The sequence below is a fragment of the Cyprinodon tularosa genome, unplaced genomic scaffold, assembly GCF_016077235.1.
Source record: "Cyprinodon tularosa strain WSP-4 unplaced genomic scaffold, ASM1607723v1 ctg45, whole genome shotgun sequence".
Classification (NCBI taxonomy): domain Eukaryota; kingdom Metazoa; phylum Chordata; class Actinopteri; order Cyprinodontiformes; family Cyprinodontidae; genus Cyprinodon; species Cyprinodon tularosa.
This window is the reverse complement of record NW_024039174.1, coordinates 598274-625189: the sequence shown is the minus strand read 5'-3', so window position 1 is coordinate 625189 and position 26916 is coordinate 598274. Positions and strand designations below refer to the sequence as shown.

Below are 26916 nucleotides of genomic sequence, written 5' to 3'. Positions count from 1 at the left end.
AGTAAAAGCAAGGTTGCAGGCAGTGAAAACAATATAGTTTAGGACACAGTGTGGTCCCTAACTTTGTAAATAAAGGACATATCTAATTTTTAAAGATATGTAAAGCTAGCTAGAGACTTAAATTGAAGGAAGAAACTTATTAACTACTTATTAAAACTATAAAAAGTTAAGTGGTTAAGTCCTCTTAAAATATTTGCCAATCCTTGACTTTCTGTTCTCCTATTTTAGATATTATTGTGACCATTATACAGTACCTTTGATATTAATGACTTGAGATTGTTCAAATATTGAGATTGATTCTTTCCCATACATCTTTGCAAAAGAGCTCAAGCTCAGTCAATCTTGATATAAAACAGCAGTAAACATCAAGTTTAAGCTCTTTTCACATTATCATTTAGATTTAGATCTGGACTTTGACTGGGCCATTCTAATAAATGAATAAATTCTGATCTAAACCAATCCATTTTAGCTCTGGCTGTATGTTTTTGTTGTTCTACGAGAGCTAAACCTCCCCTACAATCTGCCTGTTTTCCTCCAGGAACATTGCTGTATTTAGCTTGTTAATTTCAACTCGGTCTAGTTTCCTTGTGATTGTAGAAGAAAATCATACCAACAGCGATATTCTGTTCCCACCATGTTTTTTAGTGGGGATAGTGTCTTAAGGGTGATGTAAATTTTTTTCCCAGTACATTTTATTTAAAGTTATATAAGTGTAGAGAGACTAAATACAAATCCATGCCACTCTTATTCCAAATTACTTTGCACTTCACAATTATGCATCTCTTTGTGAGGATCTGTGACTTAAAATCCCAAAAGAGAACAACAAAGCTTATAGTTGTAATGTGGCACATTTTAATACTGCATGCTGTATTTCTTTGATTACACTATACGCTGTAAACTTCACATAATTTCTAGCTGAAGAACCAGAATTGCTTTTCCCTATGTATCGTCATGCTCAGACATGCAACAGGCCGGGTAAGTCGAGCTCCTTAACTGCTGACTTTGTGTCTTTATCAGGTGAGACAGGCTATTGTTGGGTAGGGCTGATGCTAAAAACCACTGGCTGACACAAATTTTATAATGATTTTCTCCACAAGAAAGAAAGCAGGAGATTAATTAATCTAGTGATGAAAATACACCATGCATACCATGTGAAAATGGCAATCTGCCAAGTCATTCATCAAACTGAGGAACTTGGTGATTTGAAGCGACTGTTGTCCGTATGGGTGGTTAGATGAAGATGCCCATACTAAAGAGGCAGTTTCTCTAAACGAGCTTTGCTTTTATCAAAACTCCCAACTCCTGGCCCTCCGTCTCTTCAGCAGACATAGATGCACTCACTTGTTCATCCACTACTTTGCATTCAAAAAGAGAGTGGACTCCGGGTCTTTTGTGACGAGAATTTAATGCTTCTCTTTAGTGAACCTTTATAAACTGGACCTCAACTTAACTTCCATTATGAGCTAAGTAATAATTCCAATCATTAAAATGAATCCTTCCAGTAACATTTATCATTTTGTGATTGTGATAAAAAAGACAATATTCAGCAAAAACTATCGGTACCAATAAAATAAACAGCTTTCTTTTTCTTTTCTTTTTTTTTTTTTTGTTTTCATCCCAATTGTAGCTTAAAGGCTTGATGTATCACAATATAATTTGGTTATGGTTGTGACCAAACACATGGGTTGGCAGATAAATAAGCTATATAGACTGATGTCTAATATCAGTGCCACCAGATGTTGAGTTAAAAGGAATAGTTTGTGACTTTGAATTCAAATAAGGATTTTCATTCATCCATTTTATATATCAGTACAACCTGAACAGTCATTATTCCTTACAGAATAGTAAGAGCAACATAGCTTAGACAGTTAAAGCCAACACTTGTAGAAGAATCAAATGTGTCAGCTGTTAGTACGTTAAGTAATATGGTAAAACTTAGTCGCACGGACCATAGCCACAAGCAGCTGCTTAAAAAAATATTGATTACAATTTACAATAACCATCAAAACAATCATTTATGAACGTTAAAGTGACCATGTATAAATATTTACAGATAGTTTATTAATGTCTGATTGATTTATAAACCGCATCTACACCATTTATAAAAGGTAAATGGATAATTTATTAAGGTATTAGGCCCACTGACAGGGTAAGGCTAAGTCCAACATGACAATGCAAGTAAAATAAAATAAAAAGACTAGATTCAGGTCCACATACGTTAGGGTTAGCGATAAACTTCAATAGCAGAGAAACATAAATCAATGTCAGATAACAGGCAAGAAGCCCACCAGTGTTAGGGTTAAGGATAAACAAACATGGCAGGGCAATATGTTCTAATAGCCTGTTATAAATGGCTTAGATGCAGTTTATAAATGGTTATCAAACAATAATACATCTTTTAATCATTAATAAATGGTCATTTTACTAATTATAAATGATGGATATTGTAAAATGTTACCAAAATATTTTCTTTAGAAGCAATAAGTAATCATGATCTTCTTGTCAACAACTCATAGTTAATTGCCCACCCATGCAGTCACAGTTGGCGTCAGAAATAATCAGTTATTTACCTGCAATTGATCTTAATTATGTCTCCTTTAAGGTTTATGGCAAAAACTTCTCAGGTCATTGTGACTTTTAAAATGGACAAACTAACTGGGCCACCATTTAAACCCTTTCCCATCAGCATACATTAATAAAGTGATGCAGTGTAACTTTCCCAAAATATATATATTTGATACTTTTATCAAGGTCACACCAATTTAATATAAAGTTCAATCAAAATTGCCGCTGTAATATTCAACCAATAAGGTTCCAATTAGGCCCTATTGCAATCTAAGCAGCTGAGCAGAGGAGGAATGTGCAACAATGGCGTTGAGGCAGCACAGCTGAGTGCTCATCATCTTCTCACACACATCCTGCCTGACTATGAGCACAATGCCCACAGGTCTTAATTCCATATATGTTAAGGTTAGGGGTAAACTAAAATGGCAGAGCAACATAAATAAATGTCAGATTACTGTTAGGCAAGAAGCCCACCAGTGTTAGGATTAAGGATAAACAAACATTGCAGGGCAATATACTCTATTAACCTGTTATAAATGGTTTAGATGCAGTTTATAAATGATTATCAAACATTAATAAATATTTTAATCATTAATAAATTGCCTTTTTACTATTTATAAATAATGGATATTGTAAAGTGTTACCAAAATATTTTCTTGAGAAGCAATAAGGAATCATGATCTTGCTGATGAAGACTCTCAGTTATCCAGGTGATAGTCATTTCGTAAAAGTTTAAAAACAATCCACTGGACTTGGTTTCCAAGGTTTGAAGACAGTTCGCTTCTCCAAGCTTTCTCAATTCAAATGAATTGAGAATTCATTTAAATTGAGAAAGCTTCCTGGAGGGGAAGGGAAACGTCTTCAAACCTTGGAAACCAAGTCCAGTGGATTGTTTTTAAACTTTTACGGAAAAATCATGATCTTCTTGTCAACAACTCAGAGTTTATTGCCCACCCATGCAGTCACAGTTGCTGTCATAAATAAATAATCAGTTCTTTACCTGTAATTGATCCTAATTATGTCTCCTTTAAGGTTTTGGCAAAATCTTTTCAGGTAGGTAATTTTTCCTTATAAAATGGACAAACTAACTGAGTCACCTTTTAAACCCTTTCCCATCAGCATACATTAATAAAGTGATGCAGTGTAACTTTCCCAAAATATATATATTTGATACTTTTATCAAGGTCACACCAATTTAATATAAAGTTCAATCAAAATTGGCGCGGTAATATTCAACCAATGAGGTTCCAATTAGGGCCTATTGTGATCTAAGCAGCTGAGCAGAGGAGGAATGTGCAACAATGGCGTTGAGGCAGCACAGCTGAGTGCTCATCATCTTCTCACACACATCCTGCCTGACTATGAGCACAATGCTCACAGGTCTTAATTCCACATATGTTAAGGTTAGGGATAAACTAAAATGGCAGAGCAACATAAATCAATGTCAGATTACAGTTAGGCAAGAAGCCCACCAGTGTTAGGGTTAAGGATAAACAAACATTGCAGGGCAATATGCTCTATTAACTTGTTATAAATGGTTGAAATGAAGTTTATAAATGATTATCAAATATTAACAAATCTTTTAATAATTAATAAATGGCCTTTTTACTATTTATAAATGATGGATATTGTAAAGTGTTACCAAAATATTTTCTTGAGAAGCAATAAGAAATCAGGATCTAGCAGCTGATAAAGATTCTCTGTCATCCAGGTCATAATCATTCCATAAAAGCTTAAAAACAATTCACTGGACTTGGTTTCCAAGGTTTGACGACGTTTTGCTTCCCCTCCTGGAAGCTTTCTCAATTCAAACCAGTTCTGAATTGAGAATTGAGAATTCGTTTGAATTGCGAAAAGCTTCCTGGAGGGGAAGCAAAACGTCTTCAAACCTTGGAAACCAAGTCCAGTGGATTGTTTTTAAACGTTTATCGATAAAATCATGAACTTTCTTGTCAACAACTCATAGTTTATTGCCAACCCCTGCAGTCACAGTTGGTGTCAGAAATAAATAATCCGTTCTTTACCTGTAATTGATCTTAATTATGTCTCCTTTAAGGTTTTGGCAAAATCTTTTAAGATCATTTTGCCTTTTAAAATGGACAAACTAACTGAGACACCTTTTAAATCCTTTTCCATCAACATACATTAATAAAGCAATGCAGTGTAACATTTCCAAAATGTATCTTTTTATGCTTTTATCAAGGTCACAACAATTTAATATAAAGTGCAATCAAAATTGCCGCTGTAATATTCAACCAATGAGGTTCCAATTAGGGCCTATTGTGATCTAAGCAGCTGAGCAGAGGAGGAATGTGCAACAATGGCGTTGAGGCAGCACAGCTGAGTGCTCATCATCTTCTCACACACATCCTGCATGACTGTGAGCACAATGCCCGCTTTATTTCTCCCCAGCACAGGCCGCTTACCACGTGAAGTGAAAGGTAGCGGAAAACAGACCAATGCATTTTCACCCAGGCCCCTGTAGAAACCAAGCCTCCCGCATCCCATCGCTCTTTTCTATCTCCCTGAAGGCTTGGACAGAATAATAAAACGCACAATTGATCTGATGCAAGGTCTGAATGAACCTCACAATTGCGACTTGTCTTTAAACATGTCACAAATGCAATCAGAAAACTGCATTAAAAAGAGATTTAACATCGTTTATAAAGTGAATTTTTTAATGTAAGAAATAATTATTAAGATTTACATAAAGACATTAAAACATTATGTCCTTAATGTAATCTGATCATAAAGCTTTTAGTTGTAAAAATATCTACAGGGATAGATCTCATTGCATTTTAGGCACAAAGGGCTTGGGTTGTATATGTTGTGCCATCTTGCCTTTTTTTCCTCCCTTTTACACAATGCTTGGGCGTTTTTTCCCCCCCAGCTGGAAACCGACGCTTTGAAATCAGCGTCAATAATACTATGAGGGATGCGCGCCCCCGCTACTGTACAGCGACCTGTTGCGCACCGGGCGCGCTCCCACATCATAACAAGTTATGATTCATAAAAATGTTATCACTCCTCCAAAAGAAAAAAAAACTGTCCCGGATGTGCATTTCCACCACTAACCGCGCGTCGAGACGCAATTCTTTTAAAATATGACGGGAATATCACTTACCATGTTGGAAACGTTGATGTATTTTTTTCAAATCTCTCACTTTTGGCATCGATGTTGTGGAATGACCGTAGTGCTGAAGGGAGGGAGGAAGGGAGGAAGGACAGCTCCGGAGCTCAGCTTGGATCAGCCGGGACACTGGCGCACTATTTCCCTGTTCAGTCTCGGGGATGCGCAGTCGGAGAGCTGCATTTTTTTCTCAATTATTTATGCCCGTCGCAAATTGCGTTTAACTCGCATAACAAAAGGTTATTCTACCAGGATGTGTTTGCAGGATGGGGAATAGGGGCGTTGCGGATAGAAAGAGAGTAAACCGGGGGCAGGATTGATTTTGTGGGCCCTGTAGGCGCTTCTCTTCCTCTTCTCTTTGTATTTGTCCGGGGTGGGGGGGGCGCTGTTTTTGTGGCCTGACTGTCTGCGGTCCCCTATCTGTCCCTCTGTCTGCTCGGTAATCTGGCAAGCTGTTTGGTATAATTTATGACCCTCTCTTCAACACAAAGAGAGACTAACCATGGGAACAATCCAATGGATACCCAGTAAAAAAAAAAAAAAAAATCAGATTAAAGATTTAAACAAATCTACTTTATAGATCTCCATTATTTTTCATGACTTACATCAATTTCACGTGTTTCATATGTATTGGTAAATTAACTAATTAAAAGCCCCAAATCGGTTAAAATAAAAAGTATTTTGTTGCAGTCTGAAGTTACTGAGTTGATGTTATGGACCAACACAAAGAAGTGAATCATTGTGAAGTGGAAGGATAAACGAGTTATATGTTTTATTAATAATTGTGGCCTACATTTGCATCCGGTCACCTTTACTTTGATATCCATAAATAAAATTGAGTGCAGCTTCACAGAAATATTTCACCCATAGAATTATGCAATTTTATTGCATTCCAAATTCCCTTTAACTTCTTTAGAAAAGTGTAACACAAACCTATTAAATACACCTTTTGTAGATCTTTAAAATTAGGAAGTCAGGAAGTCAGTAAACTGTAGTTAAAAGCCTTCAGCTGATCCAAAATGCTGCAGCCAGAGTTCTGATGAAAACTAAAAGGAGAGCTCATATCTCTCCTATCCTGGCTTCTGATTAGTGGCTTCCTGTTAAATCCACAATAGAATGTAAAATCCTCATTCTCACATATAAAGCCTTAAATGGCCAAGCTCCATCTTATATCAGAGATATGACTGTTCCTTATGTTCCTAACAGTGCACTTCGCTCTCAATCTGCAGGTTTACTAGTGGTTCCTAGAATTTCTAACAGTAAAATGGGAGGCAGATCCTTTAGTTATCAGGTCCCTCTCCTGTGGAACCAACTACCAGTTTTAGTCCGTGAGGCAGACACCCTGTCTACTTTTAAGACTAGGCTTAAAGCGTTCCTTTTTGATAAAACTTATAGTTAGAGGGGACACCATCCTGGAGAGGAATAACAGCTGTGCTCTTGCCATCAACACCTTTGGTTATAGATGTTCAAGATTGGCCTGTTTTTCAATGTAGTCCTGTTTCCCTGACTGTGACTGGCTGGATGTGCTCTCTTCATCCTCTGACATGGGACCCTGGCTGGGTGTTTCCTGAATGGGGCCGCCTTTTACAGTTGCCTTTTGTATCACTGCTTCTTTTTGTATCTCCGCTTCTGTCACCTTGAACCCCAGTCGGCCTCGGCAGATGGCCGCTCACACTGAGCCTGGTTCTGCTGGAGTGTTCTTCCTGTTAAAAGGGAGTTTTTCCTCTTCAATGTTGCTACAAGCAACATTGAAGCTTAGTGTGAGGGATTGCCTTCCAGTCAATGCAATAAACCAGTTTTCCTTACATAGAAAACTTTGAATCAATTTGACTGTATGATCTGGTTGCATTGTAAAGTGCCTTGAGATGAAATTTGTTGTGAACTGGCGCTGTATAAATAATCTGACTTGAATTGAATTTGCTTTGTAATAAATTTACATAACTCTTAAAATTTTGGTTAAATATTTCTGTGTATAAAAAGGATTAAATTAAATCAATTTCTGAATAATAATTATTTTCAGTTTAAGTCAAACTATTCACTGGATGAGTCAGAGGAACACAGCACCTATACAGTAAAATAAGTCTATGCGCAAAAAGCTTTGTGTCTAAAAATGACCTGAACCTGAAGATGTTAGCTTTGCTAGAAAACATGGTGGTGGCAGAGTCATGCTGCATGAGTTTTTTTCAGCAGGGGCAGGAAGTTGCTATGAGCAATCCTGGAAAAATATATATTTGTATGATAAAGATGCTAAAATATGTGATGCCGGATGGGAAGCTAACTAAAAACCCTGCAGCTATGGTTTAGCAAAAAACATGTGGCTCAGCCAAATACAACTGCCCAAATTTTAAGATCTTAATTTGTAAACAACACCTTTGGGGCGTGTTTTATATTCCTTTGTCTCCACAATTGGGCTACAGGAAGGATAAAGCAGTCCTCATTCTTTACCTGCAATATGGAATTAAAGGCAACTCAGCCCACTGGTGCTTTGACTTAATATACCCACTAGATGGCGGGGTTAGGCAAGCTTTATAATACCTGCTGCTTATCAACTATTAGGTTTTAAAACACTGATCCACAAATTTTATTCCATCCTAAATCATATAATGTTACCAATTCTGAATCATTCTTTGGATACTTGCCTGATTCTCAAGTTAGATAGATAGGAACTCGGACAAACGTGACACATGAAATGTAAAACTATCTCATGACTTATTTAGCAATACCCAAGATTAAATGCACAAGCAGTGCATTATAAATGACACAAATCCTTTTTGTAAAGACTCAAGAAAACTACTGCTAAAAAATATCTAGAGAAAATTATGGAATCATTTTGGACACTAAGTTGTGTTCACAATGTCCCATTAAAAAGAGCACTGAGTTTGGAATGCTCTAGAGAAGAAGAGGATGCTTTGTTCTATTTTTTTTTTAAGGATGTAATTTAATTTAATAACAACTCTTTTAGCAGTGCTAATATAGTTAGGCTCTGATTCTTCCAGAGGAAAGGTTGATCCTGGGTGGATTGGGTCGTCATTGAAGTTTGTGGCTCATTAGAAGGAAATGACTGGACTAGACCTCCTCTAAGCATGAGAGCCAGTGACACACTGAGCTGTCTTGATGGCCAACTGGAGGTGTTTTTCTTCTTGGATGTAGTGCAGCTTGCATACCACACTGTATATGTATATGTCAGGATACCCTCTATTGTGCTAACCTGACAGCAGCCAGATGCATGTCTCGCCCCGCCTAGCTCCACTCACATATGTGAGTGGAGCTAGGCGGAGTGAGACATGCATCTGGCTGCTGTCAGGTTACTATTGTGCAGTGATAAAGGGATTTTAATCAAGGTTCAGTGAATTTATTCCTCCTCAGTGTTAAAGAGACATACCAAACTTTCAAACAAAAGCTGATAAGCCAAAATAAGCAGGGCAGCATGACTTAGGTTTGTTGATTCCCCTCACCTGCTCTACCTCACATGGGACCTTGGGGAAGAGATCATCACCAGGGTGGGTCTTCCCATGCTGGTGGTGGCCTATGCCCCAATTTTAAATGAACATCCTAGTCAGCATAATTTATTAACATTTCCAAGACATACTTATAGGACATATTTGGGGGACTGGATGCATTCCGATCCTCATTCCCACCTGTGGTCATTGGAATGCATTAAGTTTTAAATACACAGTTGTCCAACAGGCAACAACATTATATCCGAGTAGGAAGGGGCTGGCACGGCGATTTTCAGACCTCTGTTCTCGCTGCTTGGCCTGGGGATGGGACAGGGCCCTTGGGTTGGTCATGGCTTGGCTGGGGTCTCTGGCTCTCCTAGGGCTCCCCGGCCTTTGATCCCATCCTGTGGCTTCGATGTCTTATCCGTCCGCTGCGGCGATGGTTTCTGGCATTGGGTGGGGGTCTGGGACATTGGAGGCCCATTGCCTGTGGGGCAGCTGGCTGGCTGGCATTACTGTACAGCAGAAGAGATACAACACTTGTGCTTGTATCTCTCCTTGTATCTCTTTTGCACCTCAGCTTGTGGTGTGGGTCTGCCTGACTGCCTGCCCTGACCCTAGGCCCGGTTTGCCCCTACATCCCTGTGAGGTGACACTCAGGGGTTTCTGGCACATGGGCTCAGGTGGCTACTTGGCCTAGGGGGATGGACTGCCTGGATTGCGACTGGGGTCGGGGTGGGCTCCTGACTGCCGCAGCCCTGTGGGACCTGGGCATTATGGCCTCTTGGGCCAGGTCCCTCAGGGACTGGGCCCCCTGGGGTCGGGCTACGGGTGTTCTCGTCCGCAGTTCTCTGGTGGGTGCAGCCATCTCTGATTCTGCCCTACTTGTGACATGATTTGGGGTGCTTTTGAATATCTGGGGCGAGGATTGCCTCTTTCTGGGTCCTTGGCCCTCTAGGGCAAGTCTGGGGCCGCCCACACCTGCTATTAAGCATATCTTACATCTGAAGAAGCTTTGTAAACCCTTTATACAAGAACAAGTCCATGCATACATACCACAGGAGTTTGGTTCCAGGTACTCACATATACACACTGATACTAAATACTAAGCTGCAGCTACAAATACTGTATATACCACCCTGAATAGTAATAACCATAATTTTTGCCTTCCACACACATAGATATCTGGGCTACCCACTGCTCTGGAAGCTTATTTTATCTCCATGACTTTGTATTTGATTTTACTCCCTTAATAATTTTCAATAAAGTTTCATACACAAGTGCCAAGTAAAACCTTATGGCAACAGTAATAGTGGTCTGCTTATGAAAGCAAATCTGTCGGGCTAACATCTAGCTCTGGGACATCTATTGACAGATGAGATACGACATTCAGGTGCTCCTTCAGAGTACTAAGTACTCTCTGTCCGCTTCTGGAAAAAATGCTCTACATGTCAAGAAAGGTGGCTAACCATTTCTCAGTTATTGCAGCTCTAGCATACTCAATATTTTTATGTTCATGTTCTTCCCACTTCATAATTTTGATCTACTCTAGTTTACTTTATTATTAATAAATAAATAAATAAATAAATAAATAAATAAATAAATAAATAAATAAATAAATAAATAAATAAATAAACAAACAAATAACAGAAATTAGTATGGAGTTATAATCTGGGGAAAAAAACAACCGAAAATTTATCTAAAAACTAAGAATCTTCTACATTTAACCTTTCCTAATAACCTCCTACCTCCCCCTAGCAATTTAGGGTCAGGCGACCTCTCTGACTGCCATGAATCAGTTGGGATTAGCCGATCTACCAGCTGCCCTCCACTGATGGCAGCAATCCGATAACACCAGGAGAGTAGAGCGTAACGTAGGGTTTTATTATCACTTTTAGTTTGTTGATAATTAAGAAGCTAATATGTAAAAACAGGAATAAAATAAATCAAAGATAATCTGCATAGAGCATGAGTAGAAGGAATGAAGAAAAGAAGGTGTGGAGGATGATCTCCTGATCCCCGTTCTTTGGAACAGCTTGTATCTCAGTAAGTCAATACTCATTTGGTTAGTATTTTAATCTTTCCATTCTTCCTTAGATAAAAAAGAAAAGAAAATAGCTTTGTTTTTTCCTCATCTGCTGTGTATTGCTTGCTTTTAATTGACTACTTGGGCCATCGATCTTGTTTCAATGCCAAGTTGTGGATGTCAGTTCACATGTTAGAGCAGTTTTTCAATAGAATGTTGATTATTATGTGTTTAATTTGCCATTCTTCTGTTTTTATGCCGACTTATTTTGTATGTACTGAGAATTGTTCTAATCTAAGAACAGAGTAGGTGAAAATCCCAGTAGACAGGATTACTGGTCTGAGTGAACAGTTGGCACAAATCAAAGGCTTCCCTCTCGTCTTTCTAATGCTGTTACATGAAGCAAGGACATCTAACCGCCACAAATATTCTTTCATTTGAGCCCCAAAGAGAAGAGCTGTTTATATTTTTTCTAGCTTCATTGATTGTCTTCCAACTCACTTGTTTGCTCCATTCTGCTTCAAATCAATTAGCTTGTATTCATCATTAGGCATCATCTTTTGAGCTCCATGGCAGCTTTGGAGGAAGAACTGACCTGCTCCGTCTGCCGGGACAGCTTCAGCCAGGCCCACCCTCTGCCCTGTGGCCACAGCTTCTGTCCTGCCTGCATCCGTGAGGCCTGGGTCCCTCAGGAGGAGCGAAAAGGTTGTTTCACCTGCCCCCAATGTCAGGAGGAGCATGGTGAAGTCCTCTGTGACTGCTGCCCTCTCCAGGGGGAGGACGGTCCCTCCCCGATGGCTGTCAAAACCTGCTTGAGGTGTGAGGTGTCGCTTTGTGCTGACCACCTTCGACCCCACCTGGAGAGACCAGCGTTCAGCAGCCACCTGCTGGTGGAGCCGTTGGGGGACCTGTCCCAGCGCAGGTGTCCTGCTCACTCAGAGGTATTCCGTTACTACTGTGTGGATGAGAGGGTTTATGTCTGCGGGGACTGTCTGCTGGAGGGGGGGCACGCTCTGCACAAAGTGAAGCCGCTGAAAAAAGTGGAGGAGGACCTGAAGGTGAGCTTGATGATTTTAATAAAATCATTCACATTTTATCACACTGCAACCACAAACTTTAGTGTATATTACTGGGATTTTCTTTGTCAAACCAACAGAAAGTGGGTTTAGAATATTATGGCTCAAAGTCTTTTGTTTTATCAGATGACCACTTTCTAATTACGCAACAGATTCTAACAGATTCTTCATTTTGCAGATCATCTTACAGAATCTCCTCAGTAAAGCAGAAAAGAAGCTAAAAGAGGGTGAGAAAGTTCTCAAAGAGCATGAAAACATCGATTCTGTCATGGCGGTAAGTTGAAACCTTGACTTTATCAGCTAAAGTTGTCCTAAATTATAAAGCTATTTCATAACCTTGGGGGCACAAAACGTTTTAAAGATAAATTATTATCTTTAATCACCTGATTTAGTTAAATATATTGTATGTTGTCATTTGAAGTAAATAAGACACCCCATTTAAGGAATTTTAGTCTTTATTGCTAAACATTTAAATGACTAATCTTGTTATGCTTCTCTTAAAAAAATATGCGTTTAAGTTAAGGAACAATTTTGGGTGACTTTTCTCTGAAAAGTTTTACCTCCTTTGGCTAAAATTACTTGGACGAGAAGTATCTTGTTGACAATTTTGTATGTCCATGCAAGTAGGCTCCAAGTTAGGAAGGTTAAACAATGCTAAACTCCTTTTAAAAAACTAGTAATGATGTTCTCATCATATGCGCCCGATGTGATACTCCTTACCTATATTAAGTTGGGTATTTGTGGGTGTTTCATCATTTCTTACAAATTGACAGATTTTTTTTGTCTTTGTATTGTTTCCATGTTGTATGCTGGTGACGCTTCTCAGTCATCCAGGTCATAGTCATTCCAAAAAAAGTAAAAAAACAAAAAACAAACAAACAAAAAAAACAATCAACTGGACTTAGTTTCCAAGTTTGAAGACGTTTTGCTTCCAGGAAGCTCCTTCAATTCAAAATGTCAGAATTAGCATTGAGTTTGAGGCGTTATAGAGTCCCCCACCCCCATACAGGAGACTAGAACATCTCGCCTGTTCAGCCAGACCAACAGTTCTCCCTAACAATCCCCCTTTCAGGGGCATAAACAAGTATTGCGGGCTAACAAAGAAACCAAACGACTCCACATTCCTAAGGAGCGGACCCGTACTTCTGGTTTAATTTGCAAAATAAGGCTTTGTTTTGGTCCACTTTATAAAGCCTCGAACTCAATGCTAGTTCTGACATTTTGAATTGAAAAAGCTGGATGGGAAGCGAAACATCTTCAAACTTGGAAACTAAGTCCAGTGGATTGTTTTTTAACTATTTTGGAATTTTCTTGTTATTTATTATGTTCATCAGGTCTTGCCATATTCAGCTATTCTTTCTTCATTTATGGTTTTGCCATATTGGTTCATTCCTTTGTTTTAAGTCTCTGTTGATCTTGTGTGCAGTTGATGTTGCATTTGGATTTATTTCTTTTGACTACTGTCAGCTTCCCTTCATCTATTTGTGCTTGAATTTATTTGTGCATGTTAATTAGTCTCCCTCCCTCAGCTTCCTACAACTTTTCTTCATTACCACTGATTTGCCCATCTGTTTCCTCTGTCATTTTTCTTCTCAGTATTTAAGCTGCTGTTTTTTAATTGTTCATTACTGGATTCTTTCGTTATACTACCAAGCCATCTGTGCTGCATGTCATTTTCAACATCTGAAGGTTCATAAAACTGAACCTTCACAATGGTCTTCTACCCACTGAGCAATAATTGGCTGGAAAGACAATGAAAAGATGACATGATTAAACATCATAAACAACATCTACATTTCGTTGAAAAGGGAAAGGTGAAAAGCTGTAATTTTCAGATTTTTGAAAAGACATTGAAAACTGGGTATTCAATGTCTATTATTGTACTTAGAGGGAAAAAATTATATCAATGCCAAGGCCCAATTTTCAACAATTATTTCTGGTCTTAAAACACCTCAAAATGTTGTAGTTTTAACCATTCTTTAATTCACTCTAAATTATTCAGTAATATTACTTCAATATCACAGTATCATTAAAATCAAACAATATTTGTGTGATGCAATAACTTATAAGAAAATGGTATTAAACCAGACACGGAGTGTTTTTTTAAGCTTGATTGAAAGCTTTTGAAATGTTCAGGTATGCAGAAAGGAAGACTGGTAGCAAGCCCGAAGAGGCAGATGAGTGCAGAATCAGCAGCTGACAAGCTGATGTAGGCTTTAAGCTGAGGGATGGTTGCTAACAGGCTGGAGGAAAGCTTTGAGCAAATTGGACCAAAGGTGGAACAACCGGAGACAGGCAGGAAAAGACCAGAGTAGGAGGCTGATAAGAAACAAGACACGCCGTCCACACAGAAAGGCTGGTAGTGCAAGGAGACACTCTGGTGAAGACTGGTAGAGAGAGGCAGGTAACAGGCGTGTTAACAGTTGGGAGCAATGTGGTTAGCTAGAGGAAGGACGGGTGCATCTGCTCACTCCAATTACCAGAAGTAAACAGCCAGCCAACCCAGAAATCAGCAAAAGAGATTTTAAAACAAAATCAGTTTCATGACATTTAGATTTTTGTTGTCCAAACATGGCAAACACAAAAGAATAACAAAAATACACAAACTGTTATAAGAGTACCCTGTTTCTTATGGCCCTAGTTCATTTTTGGTATGACATCCTGCAGGACTCTCTAAAGCAGGACAACAGCCAGGTGGAACGGCTGGACACAGATCTACAGGTCCAGATGAAGAGGTTGGTGATGGCTCTAAAGGAGATCACCAAGAAGGAAAGGCAGCAGATCATAGAGCGTGTGCACCAAGACTGCGCCCGAGTGAAAGACGACATGAGCCAGACAGTGAACATTCAGCACTACCTGAACCTGCTGCTGGCAGAGACTGACCCTTTCCTGCTCATTTGGGTGAGAATCTCCAAACTACTCAGTGCAGCAATAGGTACTTGGTTACAGCAAGCATGGCAAAGAGACCCATATAAGTTTACTTTACTTGCAGTGCAAGAAGGATTGCAAAAGTTTGTGCAAAACATTCAGATATACAAGATATAACTGTTTAATCCCAACAATTTAATTTCTCTGGAGTAAATGCTTCATTCTGTTTTGCCCTTCCACAAAATATTTTAAGGATGCTGGTAGCAACAGTGGTCAGAACATAAAAGTTGCCCTTGAAATGGCAATAACAAAAAATTGTTTCTCTGGTCTTCAGGAAAACATATGAGAAGGTCATCTGCCGAATTCAAAGAGTACTCCGCCCCCTGTAGCTTTTGTCACACCCCGGAGAGAAAGTACAACAGCAACAAAATGATAGAGGAGGCAATTTTGGATTGATGATGAAGAGGAGGAGGAAGAGGGGAAGAGCTAACAGCTTTATATTAGAAGATATACACAAATGTTTGTATTTTTTGTTTCTGCCAATCCTCTATTTATCCATTACTTAGATCATTATACAGATTTCTGCATCTGTGGCAAGCAGGAATTTTCAACCTGAAAAAGAAGGGGAAAATTATGTTTGCTCTTCCTACTTAAAGCCTATCCAAATCAGGACCAACAACGCAACTGTTCTGGGATATGCCGCAAAAAATAATTTTAGACATTGTGTCAAGAACAAGCAGTGAGAACCCCAATACAGTGCTGGAACAACAAAATGATATAGTTTTATTTTTGCAGCTATCAGAGTGAAGAAAAAAGTTTGTTTCAGGCATAAGGATGTCGGCCTTGCACCAACAGTATCTCACTACACCTGGCTTCAGTCCCTTCTTTAACTGAAGCCAGAGTGATGTTACCAAGCAATACCCAGGCTTCATGCCAATGAATGGAGGCATGTTTCACCTTTTATGAATCAATATAGATATGCACTGCAATCTGTAAGCCAAGGGTAGGCAATACCATTCAATTAGTTCCACTGCCCCCTAGCTGTTGCTGTTGGTCTCTGCTAAACCTACCGACATGTCAAGGAGGTGATGCAAGGGATACATGCAAAAGCTGCAGGACAGTGGTGCAGTGGAGAAATGACATTGCCTACCTTTGCTTTATGCTATAGGATTTCTTCAGAAAAGATGGTGCACCTCCAAATTGTGCATATAGAGAAGATTGAGATAGCTGGAAGATTGCCAGGCTGCAGTTAAAGCAAAAATTGTGATGCTGTCCCTGTAAAAAGTTGGCATCACATGAAGAGATTAGAAGAGAGGGGGATGGGGAGGAGAAAAATGCAAAGAGCTGTTGCTCATTGGGTTTATAGTAGATTCAAACAGCAATAGATAAAAAAAATATACTTCAAGTTCAGAGCATCTGCCTGTTTCTGCTTTGTACAATTTATGTTTACCAATAAATTGCAAGTTTATGAATTTATAAGATCTTCATGCAGTCACCCTAATCTGCCCTCCCCCTAGATAGTCTCTATTATCATGTCCAGCCAGAGAAACAATGTTGATCAAATTTTGAGAAAATGTTTGAAATCTGCTGAGTTTTGAATAATTTTCTTTAACCTTTTTTTTTTCAAGAGTAAGGGAAACTCAAGTCATTTCCATGTTTAAAAGGAGTAATTTTAACCAGTGTGTTCCAGTAAAGCTCAGGCTTTAGTCCAACTGAAATTCTGCATCAAGACCATGAGAAAGACTTGCTTTTACAAGCAAATTAATAAAGAAATGCTGCAAATGTAATTGATTCAGACCTTTTGAATTCTTTTGAACTACTTTTACAGAATTTTCAGTTTATATTGTGTCAATAACCTTTTATTCAATAAAGAAAAATAGAATAGAGCATGCTTCCTTAGAATAACCTTGAGGTGATCTTGACTTTTCTTTATCTCTCTTGGAACATAATGTCACACATTGCTTTCAACTTTCCTTTTCTTTTGCAGGCATTTCAATCCGATGACACAAAGTAAGTCCGAGCCAATCAACAGAGGCCATTTTTATGTTTCATCCAAGCAGTAAACATTCCTCTGTTAAGAATGTTTGGGATGATCAATTAACGATAATAAGAGACATGTCCAGTTTAGATGATGTTTGCTTTAGAGAATGTCATAATTGAAAGGAATTTTCCAGGGACTTTTCTTACTCTGGACCATGTGGTGTATTGCAGATTGTTAGCAGACCTGAATTGCCCACTTTTCCTCCCTGAGCCCATCTGCATGGACAGGAAGCACATCATTGAAGACATAGAGAGCAAATATCGAGAGTTCATCACTGCCACCCTCCGCTGCCTCAGCGAGCTTAAGAAGGAGCTCTGTGAGTACCTCATTACACCCATGGGCTGCATAAACCAGCCTATTAAATATCTTCTATTCAGTTGTTCAACGTAGAGGCAATGATGTTTTCTTTTTCTAATGACCCATTTTTTATCTATCAGTAGTTATGTTACGTTTGGAAAATTATTCATGTCCCTTGAAATTTTCCTATATTTGCTTTTATTATAACCACAAACCCCAATGTATTTAATTTTATTTGTATATGTTAGAGCAAAACAAAAAAAATGCATATTTGTGAAGTAGAAGGAAAAGAAAAGCTGCTCTAAAACATTATACATTCTTTATAAATACAGAATCTAAACAGGATAACAAACATGTTCCTCACCAGCGACTGCAGCTGAAGATATAATTGTTTAAGGACATGCTTTTTTGACGTTTGACCTGCAGTATCAATTTTTTTAAGAAGCAAACAGACCCACCACTATTAACTCTAAACTAAAAACAGCAAATCTTCAAACCAACTGCAGAAATAAGATTCAACTGGATCAGCTGTTTTTAATCAAGACATGTGTAAGATCTATAGATTTGAAAAAGCATTTGCATTCTTAGGGATAGACTTTTGGTCGAAAACTACATTTTTCTCTTTTCTGATTCAGGCAAAACTTTTTTAAAGTTTAATATGTTCAGGGTCACATAGATATTTTCCCATTTGAACAACAAGATTGACAAGGTCTGGGTGTAAATATCTATTCCAATATATAAATATTGTTCATCCCTAAATGGTTTTTTTTTTCCCAAGAACACTTTCTCATTAAAATCAGTTCATATATGTTTAAAAAAGTGGCTCCCTTCCAAAGTGTAAGATCTGCTACTAAATCCTTTTGCTCCCTGTGGATACATATAGCATTCTCCTTCAAACTCCATCTCTATAGACTGAGGTTTTTGATTTTTTTGCAGAGCAGCTCAAACTAATTCTGACTGGATGATGAGCTTCTCTAAAGATACATTTTCTATCTTTAGGTCTTGCTTGGACCAGGCCATTCTAAACAGGTTGAAATGCTTCAATCTAACCTGATCCATAGTAGCTTTGCATTCATGTTTCACAGACTTCTCTTGAGGCTTTTGTGGTTTCCATTTTTCATCAAGATTTTCCTGGATGTTAACATTACTCTGACCTGTATCCCTGCTGAAAAAAAAGGAATCTCCACAGTATGATGCTGTCAGCTGCATGTTTTATTTAGGGAATGATGTGTTCTGAGTTTCGCACAGTCTTGGTTTTCCACCACATAAGATTTTGCATGTTGAACAGCTTATCTAGAGCTTTATTTCTGATCTCCCCACCTGTCTCCTTACTTTTGTGATGCTGTTTGTTCTCTGACAAACCCCTGAGATACATACTGAGACTTAATTATGCACAGGCGTACTCAATTCATGAAAATGAATAAGGCCCCGTCCACACGAAGTCAAAACGAACACGAAACGCTGATATTTTCCAAAACGTTTGTCGTAAAGACGGAGACGTAAAATAAATGTGATCGTCCACACGAATGCATGAAAACGCTGCAAAATGTATGCCAGGCCTGTAAGTGGCGTTGTGGTGCCAAAGCAAAAATAAGCGACGAAATGTTGGGCATGCGCACTAATATTTATACATGGTTACCCTGCGGGTCCATTTTCGTGGTTAAGTCAAATTCAGGTGCTGAACTATGTCGTCGACATTGCTCTGTTCTTCCTGGAGATATTCCAGAAGAAGAAGATTCTGTTGTAAGCCCGACAGCAGGGTGAGTAGCATTAGCAGCAACCATTCAACACAGTACGGCGCCATTGTTGTTGTGGTACTGGTCGCGCATGCGTGTTAAGAGGCGACGCTATGATGCATGCGTATAAAAAAAAAAAATGCGGTTAGAGCTTAAAGATGGAAACGCGAAAACGGCGTTTCAAAATCTTCCCACTCTGAAGGCTGAATAAAAAAAAGATCGTTTACAGACCCCCGAAACGCCGGCTTCGTGTGGATGAGAGGCTGGTTTGGTGAAAAATGTGTGCGTTTAGGCCAGGGTTCGGCTTCGTGTGGACGGGGCCTAAAAGTCTGTAAAGTTTTTCCGGCTTTATCCATTAGGACGATCCCCCAGAATGCCCCGGGGAGTGTCACGTGGCAAAAGGATGACTGGTTTCCCTCCCAGAATTTGCTACCCTATTACCTTATGTCTGATGAGAGGAAAACAAGGTTCAAAAACCATAAAAATTACTTTTAAGATTTTCAGTTATGTTTTATACTATATATGTATTTTTTATTCCATAAAATTAGCCAATCCAATAAAATGGGAGAAAAAGCTGAGTTTCAAGGGATAGAGAAAGTTTGACATAATGAGTAAAATCTGCTTAAAATGGAGTTTAAATGAAATATTATATAAGTTATACAGTACTCAATACATATCCACATATCATGTTATTTTTTAGATAACTGATGAGTCTCTTACTCCCTACAGTAACCAGCCCTTTGACCTTGGACACAAACTCTGCACATCCTCTGCTGAGCATCTCTGATGATCTGCGTTCAGTCACACGTGTAAAAAGCCGCCTTCCCCGCGCTGCTCACCCTGAGCGCTTTGACCACTGGCCGCAGGTCCTCACAGTCCAGACCTTCTCTTCGGGGACCTACTATTGGGAGCTGGAGGTTGAGGGATTCTGGGACATTGCCGTCTGCTACCGCAGCATCGGACGGAAGGGGAAAGAAGGAAATGCATTTGGAAACAACAAGGTAAAGAAAAGAAAACACATGCAATGCCTTGCACATCTGTCTCATCTGACGATTTGCAACAAATTCACTGCAGACCTACCAAGACATCAAACTTTAAAACAATACCAGGACTAAAACTACACATATTACCTTGGGTGCACCGTCAAACATGTCAGTGGTCATTTCATCTTTTCTAAAGATGGGGGAAAGGGTTTTAATATGATAACCTGACTTTAGGGAACAAAGAAAGTTATCCAATTGGCAGAAAAGGAATCAGCTTCTGTGCAAGGTTGAACTATACCAATGAGATAAACTTGGACACACTTTCATAGTTATACCAGTAAACAGAGATCAGACGGTAAAGATTTGACTATATGTTTTCTTGCACTATTGAGCACTTTATTTCTCATTTAACTTTAAATGTTTCTCAAAAAACATACATATAAGGAAGAGGAAACCTTTTTTTAACCTTTGCGAAGAATCTATCTAGGTAAGGTTACCTAGATAAAATTGACTTAAACAATATTGAAAAATCACACTTATTAGTTGGTCATGTGTAATCCAAGCTTAAAGGATAAAGACATTTCATATAACTTAACACAATACCTCCAGAATAATGTTTTTCATGTAACTGGAGAGGTTGTGGATATGAACTCTGACTTGGTCATATAACTTCTAAAGGACTTATCTTTAAAGAGTTTGCATATAGTGGCCAAGGGGTGCAAAGCTTGGGCAAATTCTTTATTTCACAGCAAATATGGGTCGAATAAAGTCCTTAAAACACAAAAATTCAATTTAGAAACAAACAAATTAGACTAGCAACACAAAAATGAGACAAAAACACAAAATGGCCCATGCAAAGAAAAGATGAAGCAAAGAAGAAAAGCTTTACTTACAGAAAATAAGGAGTAGTGAAGTGGAAACACAATACCAGCTGTAAATACATAAATGTTGGTAACACACAAAAGACACGGAAAGGAAAAAAGCTGCAAAGCAAGTAGCCAAACAACTGCAAGTTATTTAAAAAAAAGTTGGCAATTAGCTTTACATATAAATGGAGACTTAATTAGGACACTCAGAAATATCAAATGCTTAGAGAAAATTCAAAGGGAAACTTACTTTTTCCTTATTCCCCCAAATGCCCGCTGAAAAGCATCCTGTTTATGTTTTTGCAAATGGTCTGATCCATAGATATTAGCTGTGTCCGAACATCCACCCTAACCCCTATTTAGAGCACTATATAGTGGTTACACCATTTTATATAAGTGTCTGAATTTCTAGTGGATGGAAAAAGTAGTGCACTCCGAATTCCCCACAATGTACCCTGAAAAGGAGAGTGCATCCATGGTCACAAGATGAGTAGATATATCTCAAAATGCTTTGCAAGAGCTCTCCTCGCAAAGCATCATGGGATTTGTTTTGGGATGAGAGAGAAAAAAAGATGGAGTCACATGACCAATGGGGAGCAAAAAACAGTGGTCATCTGTACGAATGGTCAGATGACTGTGTTCACTAAAAACTCCACTATATAGTTTCCTATTCCATGCAGTGATTGAAGGGTCAGGGTGGATGTTTGGACACACAGCCATTGGTTTTTGGTAATATCTACGGTCTGGTCTAATATGAGTTGATGATCCTCTCCCCCTAGTGGTCTGGATCATTTCTATTTTGCAACCCTAGTTTGCAGCTTTTCTTAAAGCAGCTCTTAGTAACGTTCAAGTGGTATTCCTCTTTAAAGGACATTTTTAAAATAACACTGTTGTAAACACTGACTGCTCTCTAGGAGCCTTGCACCCCACAGGCACAGCGCTGTCACTCTCGGCTAGAAGATTCATATCATGACCACATTTCACTGCAAATTGTTACTTTTATACAGTCGGTGTCCGTTTGCCTGTCCTGTAAATTTTTTTAGTTTTATTTGCTCTCATAAAGTTATTCATCCTATCCATGTTTTATAGATACAAATAAAAAAAATATATCAATGGGTAGCACTGCTGCCTTGCCGCAAAAAGGTTCCGGGTTCAATTCCCAGCCGGGGGTCTTTCACCATTGAGTTTTCATGTTCTCCCTGTGCAGGCGTGGGTTCTCTCCGGATACTCTGGCTTCCTCCCACAGGCCAAAAAACATGACTGTTAGGTTAAATGACTTCTCTAAATTCTCATTAGGTGTGAGTGTGTGCGTCAATGGTTGTTTGTCTCTGTTGACCTGTGATGGACTGGCGACCTGTCCAGGGTGGACCCCGCATCTCACCTACAGACAGCTGGAGATAGGTACCAGCATCCCTCGCTACCGCGCTTGGAATAAGCGTGATGGAAAATGGATGGATGGATGTATGGATCACTCTAAAGTCACAATAGTATAGCAGATATAATTCTTACAAGTCTGTATCAGTTTTGTATCCTTCTTTTTGTTTTAGGTCTCATCACAGAGCAAACGCCTTTCCCAAGACCTTTGAGACCTGTCCCGTTTTGATTCTCATTTGTTACCTTTATTTTTTTGTCCTCTTTCATGTCATAAACTTGCACAATAAAAATAAAAATAAACAGTTTAAAATGTCCAGACAGAGGAACAGGCTATTTTTAGGTATGTTTCTTAGTTCTGCTTTAATTTGGAGTTGTTTTTTGGTACTTGCATCATTTATCCTTTGCATGTGTTTTGTGTGTTAGCGTTATTTATGTATTTGCAGCAGGGGATTTTTGCAAGGCTTTTCCACTTTGCTGCTCCCTATTTTCTTTGATTGCATATTTTCTCCCTTGCAGCGTTGTTTCCTCCGTATGTTTTTGGTGTTTCTGTGCGAGTCTATTTTTTCTGTTTGCAAATTTAATTTTTGGGTTTATTACCCTATTTTTTTAGCCTGCAAGGCTCATTTTTGTGATTGCAGGACATTTTGAATTTGCTGTAAACTAATGGTAATGCACCCCTAAGCTATATTTGCATGTGTGAAAACATGTGCAAACTTGACAGAATGCTCAATTCTTGTCTTAATACCAGGTGCAACTTCATATACTGTACACATGTAAAATGAGCAAACTGCAACAGGTCCAAACTTTTTTAATTCCCTCATGAATATGAAGTTCATATCCTTATGACTAAATGGCACAAAATCATAGGGGTAGGGTATTCAAAAGTAAACACTCAAAACTTGAAAGGGATTTATTAAGGAAGAAACTGACTATAAGAGCAATTTTGCATCTATATTGGGACAGTATTTAAAAGCTAAGTTCAAACTTTCTGCAGTCACTGTGGCATCATTGGTATGATGATACATGGTTACATTAGACACCATGTCCATGTCAACATACCTGGTCTATTAGAGATAGAGTTCATTCTGTAAATGTCTTTGATAAGAGTTTGGTCAAATATAAAATGATGGTCGACTCTCCTAATATTTTGGAGCATTTCCTTTATAAGGAACTAGTTTTCAGCTTTTTTTTTAACCTGCTGTTGTTTTTGTTCCTAGCCGCAGTTTTCCTTTGCATATGCTGTATGTTAGTATCTTTTTATTTTTTCAGGGCATTTTGTGTTCACACCAGGTTTGCCCATTGCTTCTCTCTATTTTATGATTGCAGCATTTCCCCTTGCATTTGTAGGTTCCCCATGTGCCTCAATTTTTTTTTTTCTAGCCTGAATGCTTTTGTAGAAATGTGAAAATCTGGAGAGGATAAAATTAATCTTTTAAGGACAAGTATTCAATTTCGGGACACAACCCCAAATGTAGGTCAACAGTGTCAGCACTCAAGGCTTATATATAGTTTTCCTTTACCTTCCTTTGTTCACACTTCCATACTAAATGAGAGGAGTTTGCTCGTGTACAACCTTCTACCTGCACTGATTTGGTCTCAAAGAATCAAATATTGGCTTTATTCCCCTGGCGCCCTTCAATGTTTTTTAATTAAAGGCATAGAGGATGATCTTTTAATTCCGGATGGATCATCTAAATAACTGGTCCTCCTAATTGTCAATCATTCTGGTGATATGTTTATGTAAAGCTGTCCTACGTGCTCTTCTTGCTGGCCATCATTTTATGCGCATGCACACTTTCAGCCGCATATGTGTGGTGAGCTACCGTGGTTCTTTGAAAATGGCTTCGGGTCGTAAGAGAAAAAGTGTCTACGAAGTGTATGAGAAGAACAGAAAGGCCTCAGAAGTGTTAGATATATCCTGGAATGCTTTGTGTGGAGAGCTCTCCTCGCAAAGCGCCATGGGATTTGCTGTCACAGTGGCCTGTGCCATTGGATTTGCTGTCACAGCAACAGCCTATGTCGCCATAGGCTGTTGCTACCCGACAGTGGCGACTAATAGCAAAGATGGCGCATGCACTGAGCAGTGGAGGAGGAGTTGACTAACGGAGCAAAAAGCAGTGATCTTCTGTCTGAACGGTCAGTTAACTGAGTTAACTATAGTCCCTGCTGGTTCTGGACACAATAAGCTTGTATGAGCTATGAGGAAAGCACATATTAAACAGGGCGGGCACAAGGTGAAATGGGCTTTTTTTTTAAGTGGAGAGGGAGGGTCTTTTAAAAAATCTTCCACAATACCTTTATGCCAGTAATTTATTCTTAAGGTACATTTAGTTTTTAGGTGTGTCGAGATGCAAAATACCAATACGTCAGAGAACTCAGGAAGTATGTGTTGTGTTTCTCTTTCCCTCCATTGGTGTCTTTGCTGAAAGCGTTGCTGTTGTGCTCCCAGGTGTCTTGGAGCTTGACCCAGCAACACGACAGAAAGCTCTCTGCCTGGCACAACCGCAGGAAGACTCGGCTCACGTACCAGATGGTTGGCAATCGAGTTGCAGTAGCTGTGGATTACAGCTCTGGGACCATCACTTTCTCCGAGGTGGGGCCTTCCAACAACCTTATCCACCTCCACACTTTCTCCACCAGCTTCACTCAGCCTGTGTGTTTAGGCTTGGGACTCTATAAAGCTGAGCTCAAGAGTCGCATCTCCATTGTCAAAGTGTGAGGATGAAAACAGCCCTGTGGAAACTACTAACACAGAACTGCGAGTTAAATGACACTTGTTCATGTAAACATTTATTCCAGAAATGCTTTCTAACAATATCGACACTGCAAAGTCGGGGACATTTAAGTAAAGTCTGTTTTTAAGCCAAATTTTTTTTTTTTTTGTCTTTTTTTTTTATCTGAAGCATCCTGAACATTTGTTTCTAGTCATAGTAAAAATGTTTTCTAATTTCAGTTGAATGATTTCATTGAAACTTTACTGACAATCTAACCTTTGATTTGCGTACATTTATTCAACAAGTAGGATAGTTAGAAGAAATACATGTTGTAGACAAAATCCTTTCTATCACCATTATAGTGACAGCAATCCTTTTAAAATAAAAAAAAAAAGCTATTTTAATTAATTCACACAGTTTTAAATGGATCACAATTTCGATAAAACATTAACTTTGTCATCCAAAACTAGATCAAAAGAGTCTCTCTGAAATCATTTGAGGCCTTTTTTGCTTTGGTCCTCTTAAAAACATGAAAGACAAGAGACCATGTTAAATAATATCTACAGTAGAGATTTACTAGTCTTGATAAAACCTGAAATGGTTAAAAGACAATAGCTACTATACTATTTGGGGAGTGTTGGCCTAGTGGTCAGAGCAGTGCACTTGTGCTCTGAGAAGGTTGCAAGTTCCCGGTTCGATCCCCACAGTCTGCACTCTAGCTCTCTGAGCAAGACCCTTACCCCCACGCGACTCCCCGGGCGCTGCACAGTGGCAGCCCACTGCTCCCCAAAGTGGATGGGTCATAATGGAGGGTTGAATTTCTCCATTGTGAAATCTATCCTTTTTTCTATACTATACTGCCTGTAACTAAAGTCAAAGCAATAATTAAACAGTTTAAGACTGCTTGGACAAATAAGGCTGGATTTGGGTAAAAGTCTATCTTGCAAATGCAACAGTAGAAGTAGTCATCTTGTTCCATTATTGTTGCAGCAAGGAAGCAAGCAGGAAATTTAAGGGGGAAAAAATTCAATCCAGAAATGAAAACTTCTTACTAAAAACAAAACGGTCTTAAGAGTAACTCTGCTGTTTTCTCCATGATGCAGTATATTTTTTTCAAATTATATTTTTCGTATTTTCCCAAGCATTATTTTTTCACATTGTTATACAGATTTATGTTTTAAAATGTTAATCTTTGAAATCTTAGTTTTCCAGACTGAAGTTTACAAATTACATTCTTTTTTAAATTGCGTTTTCCCAGATCAAATTCTTCACGTGTCAAGCCCAATGCAAACGCTCGCTCTTGATGCCCAAAAACAATGTTGTTGCTAAAATAAAAATATGGACAAATAAAATATCAGTAAAAATTGGTGCAACAAGGTTTCTCTTTTTTGTACTGGTTTCCTAATTCTGCAATTCTGGATTGCTTTTTATGTTGCAAACTACAAAATGTTTTTGCTTGCAAAATATTATGGAACAAAATGTGCTCTATAATGAGGAGGTTCTTAACAAGATCTCTAACCTCACTGTAAGAGAATGGAAGGAAATAAATCACCCAAAGTCACTATAATAACCATTAGATGTGATTTTTGGGCTAGTTTTAGAGCCATGTCAAGGAAAGACCCGTTCTGGGCAATTATTTTAATGAAACCTTGTGTAGTCAATCCCTATAATATATATATATATATATATATATATATATATATATATATATATATATATATATATATATATATATATATATATATATATATATATATATATATATATATATATATATATATATAGATATAGATAGATATA

General features: G+C 38.5%; 1 protein-coding gene across 2 annotated transcripts; it reads left to right on the top strand.

The window, feature by feature from the left end:
• Positions 1 to 10800: 10800 nt before the first annotated feature.
• trim110 (tripartite motif containing 110) lies at positions 10801 to 25270 on the top strand. 2 transcript variants are annotated; one of them, XM_038300437.1, is made up of 8 exons: positions 10801 to 11181; positions 11712 to 12219; positions 12416 to 12511; positions 14905 to 15138; positions 17093 to 17115; positions 17317 to 17462; positions 19909 to 20180; positions 24852 to 25270. In XM_038300437.1, exons 2-8 carry the CDS (start codon positions 11731 to 11733, stop codon positions 25119 to 25121), a joined length of 1530 nt encoding a protein of 509 aa, XP_038156365.1. In that variant the 5' UTR covers positions 10801 to 11181; positions 11712 to 11730; the 3' UTR covers positions 25122 to 25270. The 2 variants fall into 2 exon arrangements, with proteins under 2 accessions (XP_038156365.1, XP_038156364.1); XM_038300436.1 differs by having other exon boundaries at positions 11695 to 12219.
• Positions 25271 to 26916: the final 1646 nt, after the last annotated feature.

Coding starts and splice junctions, on each gene's coding strand:
- trim110 (XM_038300437.1), top strand. CDS start 11,731: ATGGCAGCTTTGGAGGAAGAACTGACCTGCTCCGTCTGCCGGGACAGC. Junction 12,512..14,904: donor ACATCGATTCTGTCATGGCG/GTAAGTTGAAAC, acceptor GACATCCTGCAG/GACTCTCTAAAGCAGGACAA. Junction 17,116..17,316: donor TTTCAATCCGATGACACAAA/GTAAGTCCGAGC, acceptor GGTGTATTGCAG/ATTGTTAGCAGACCTGAATT.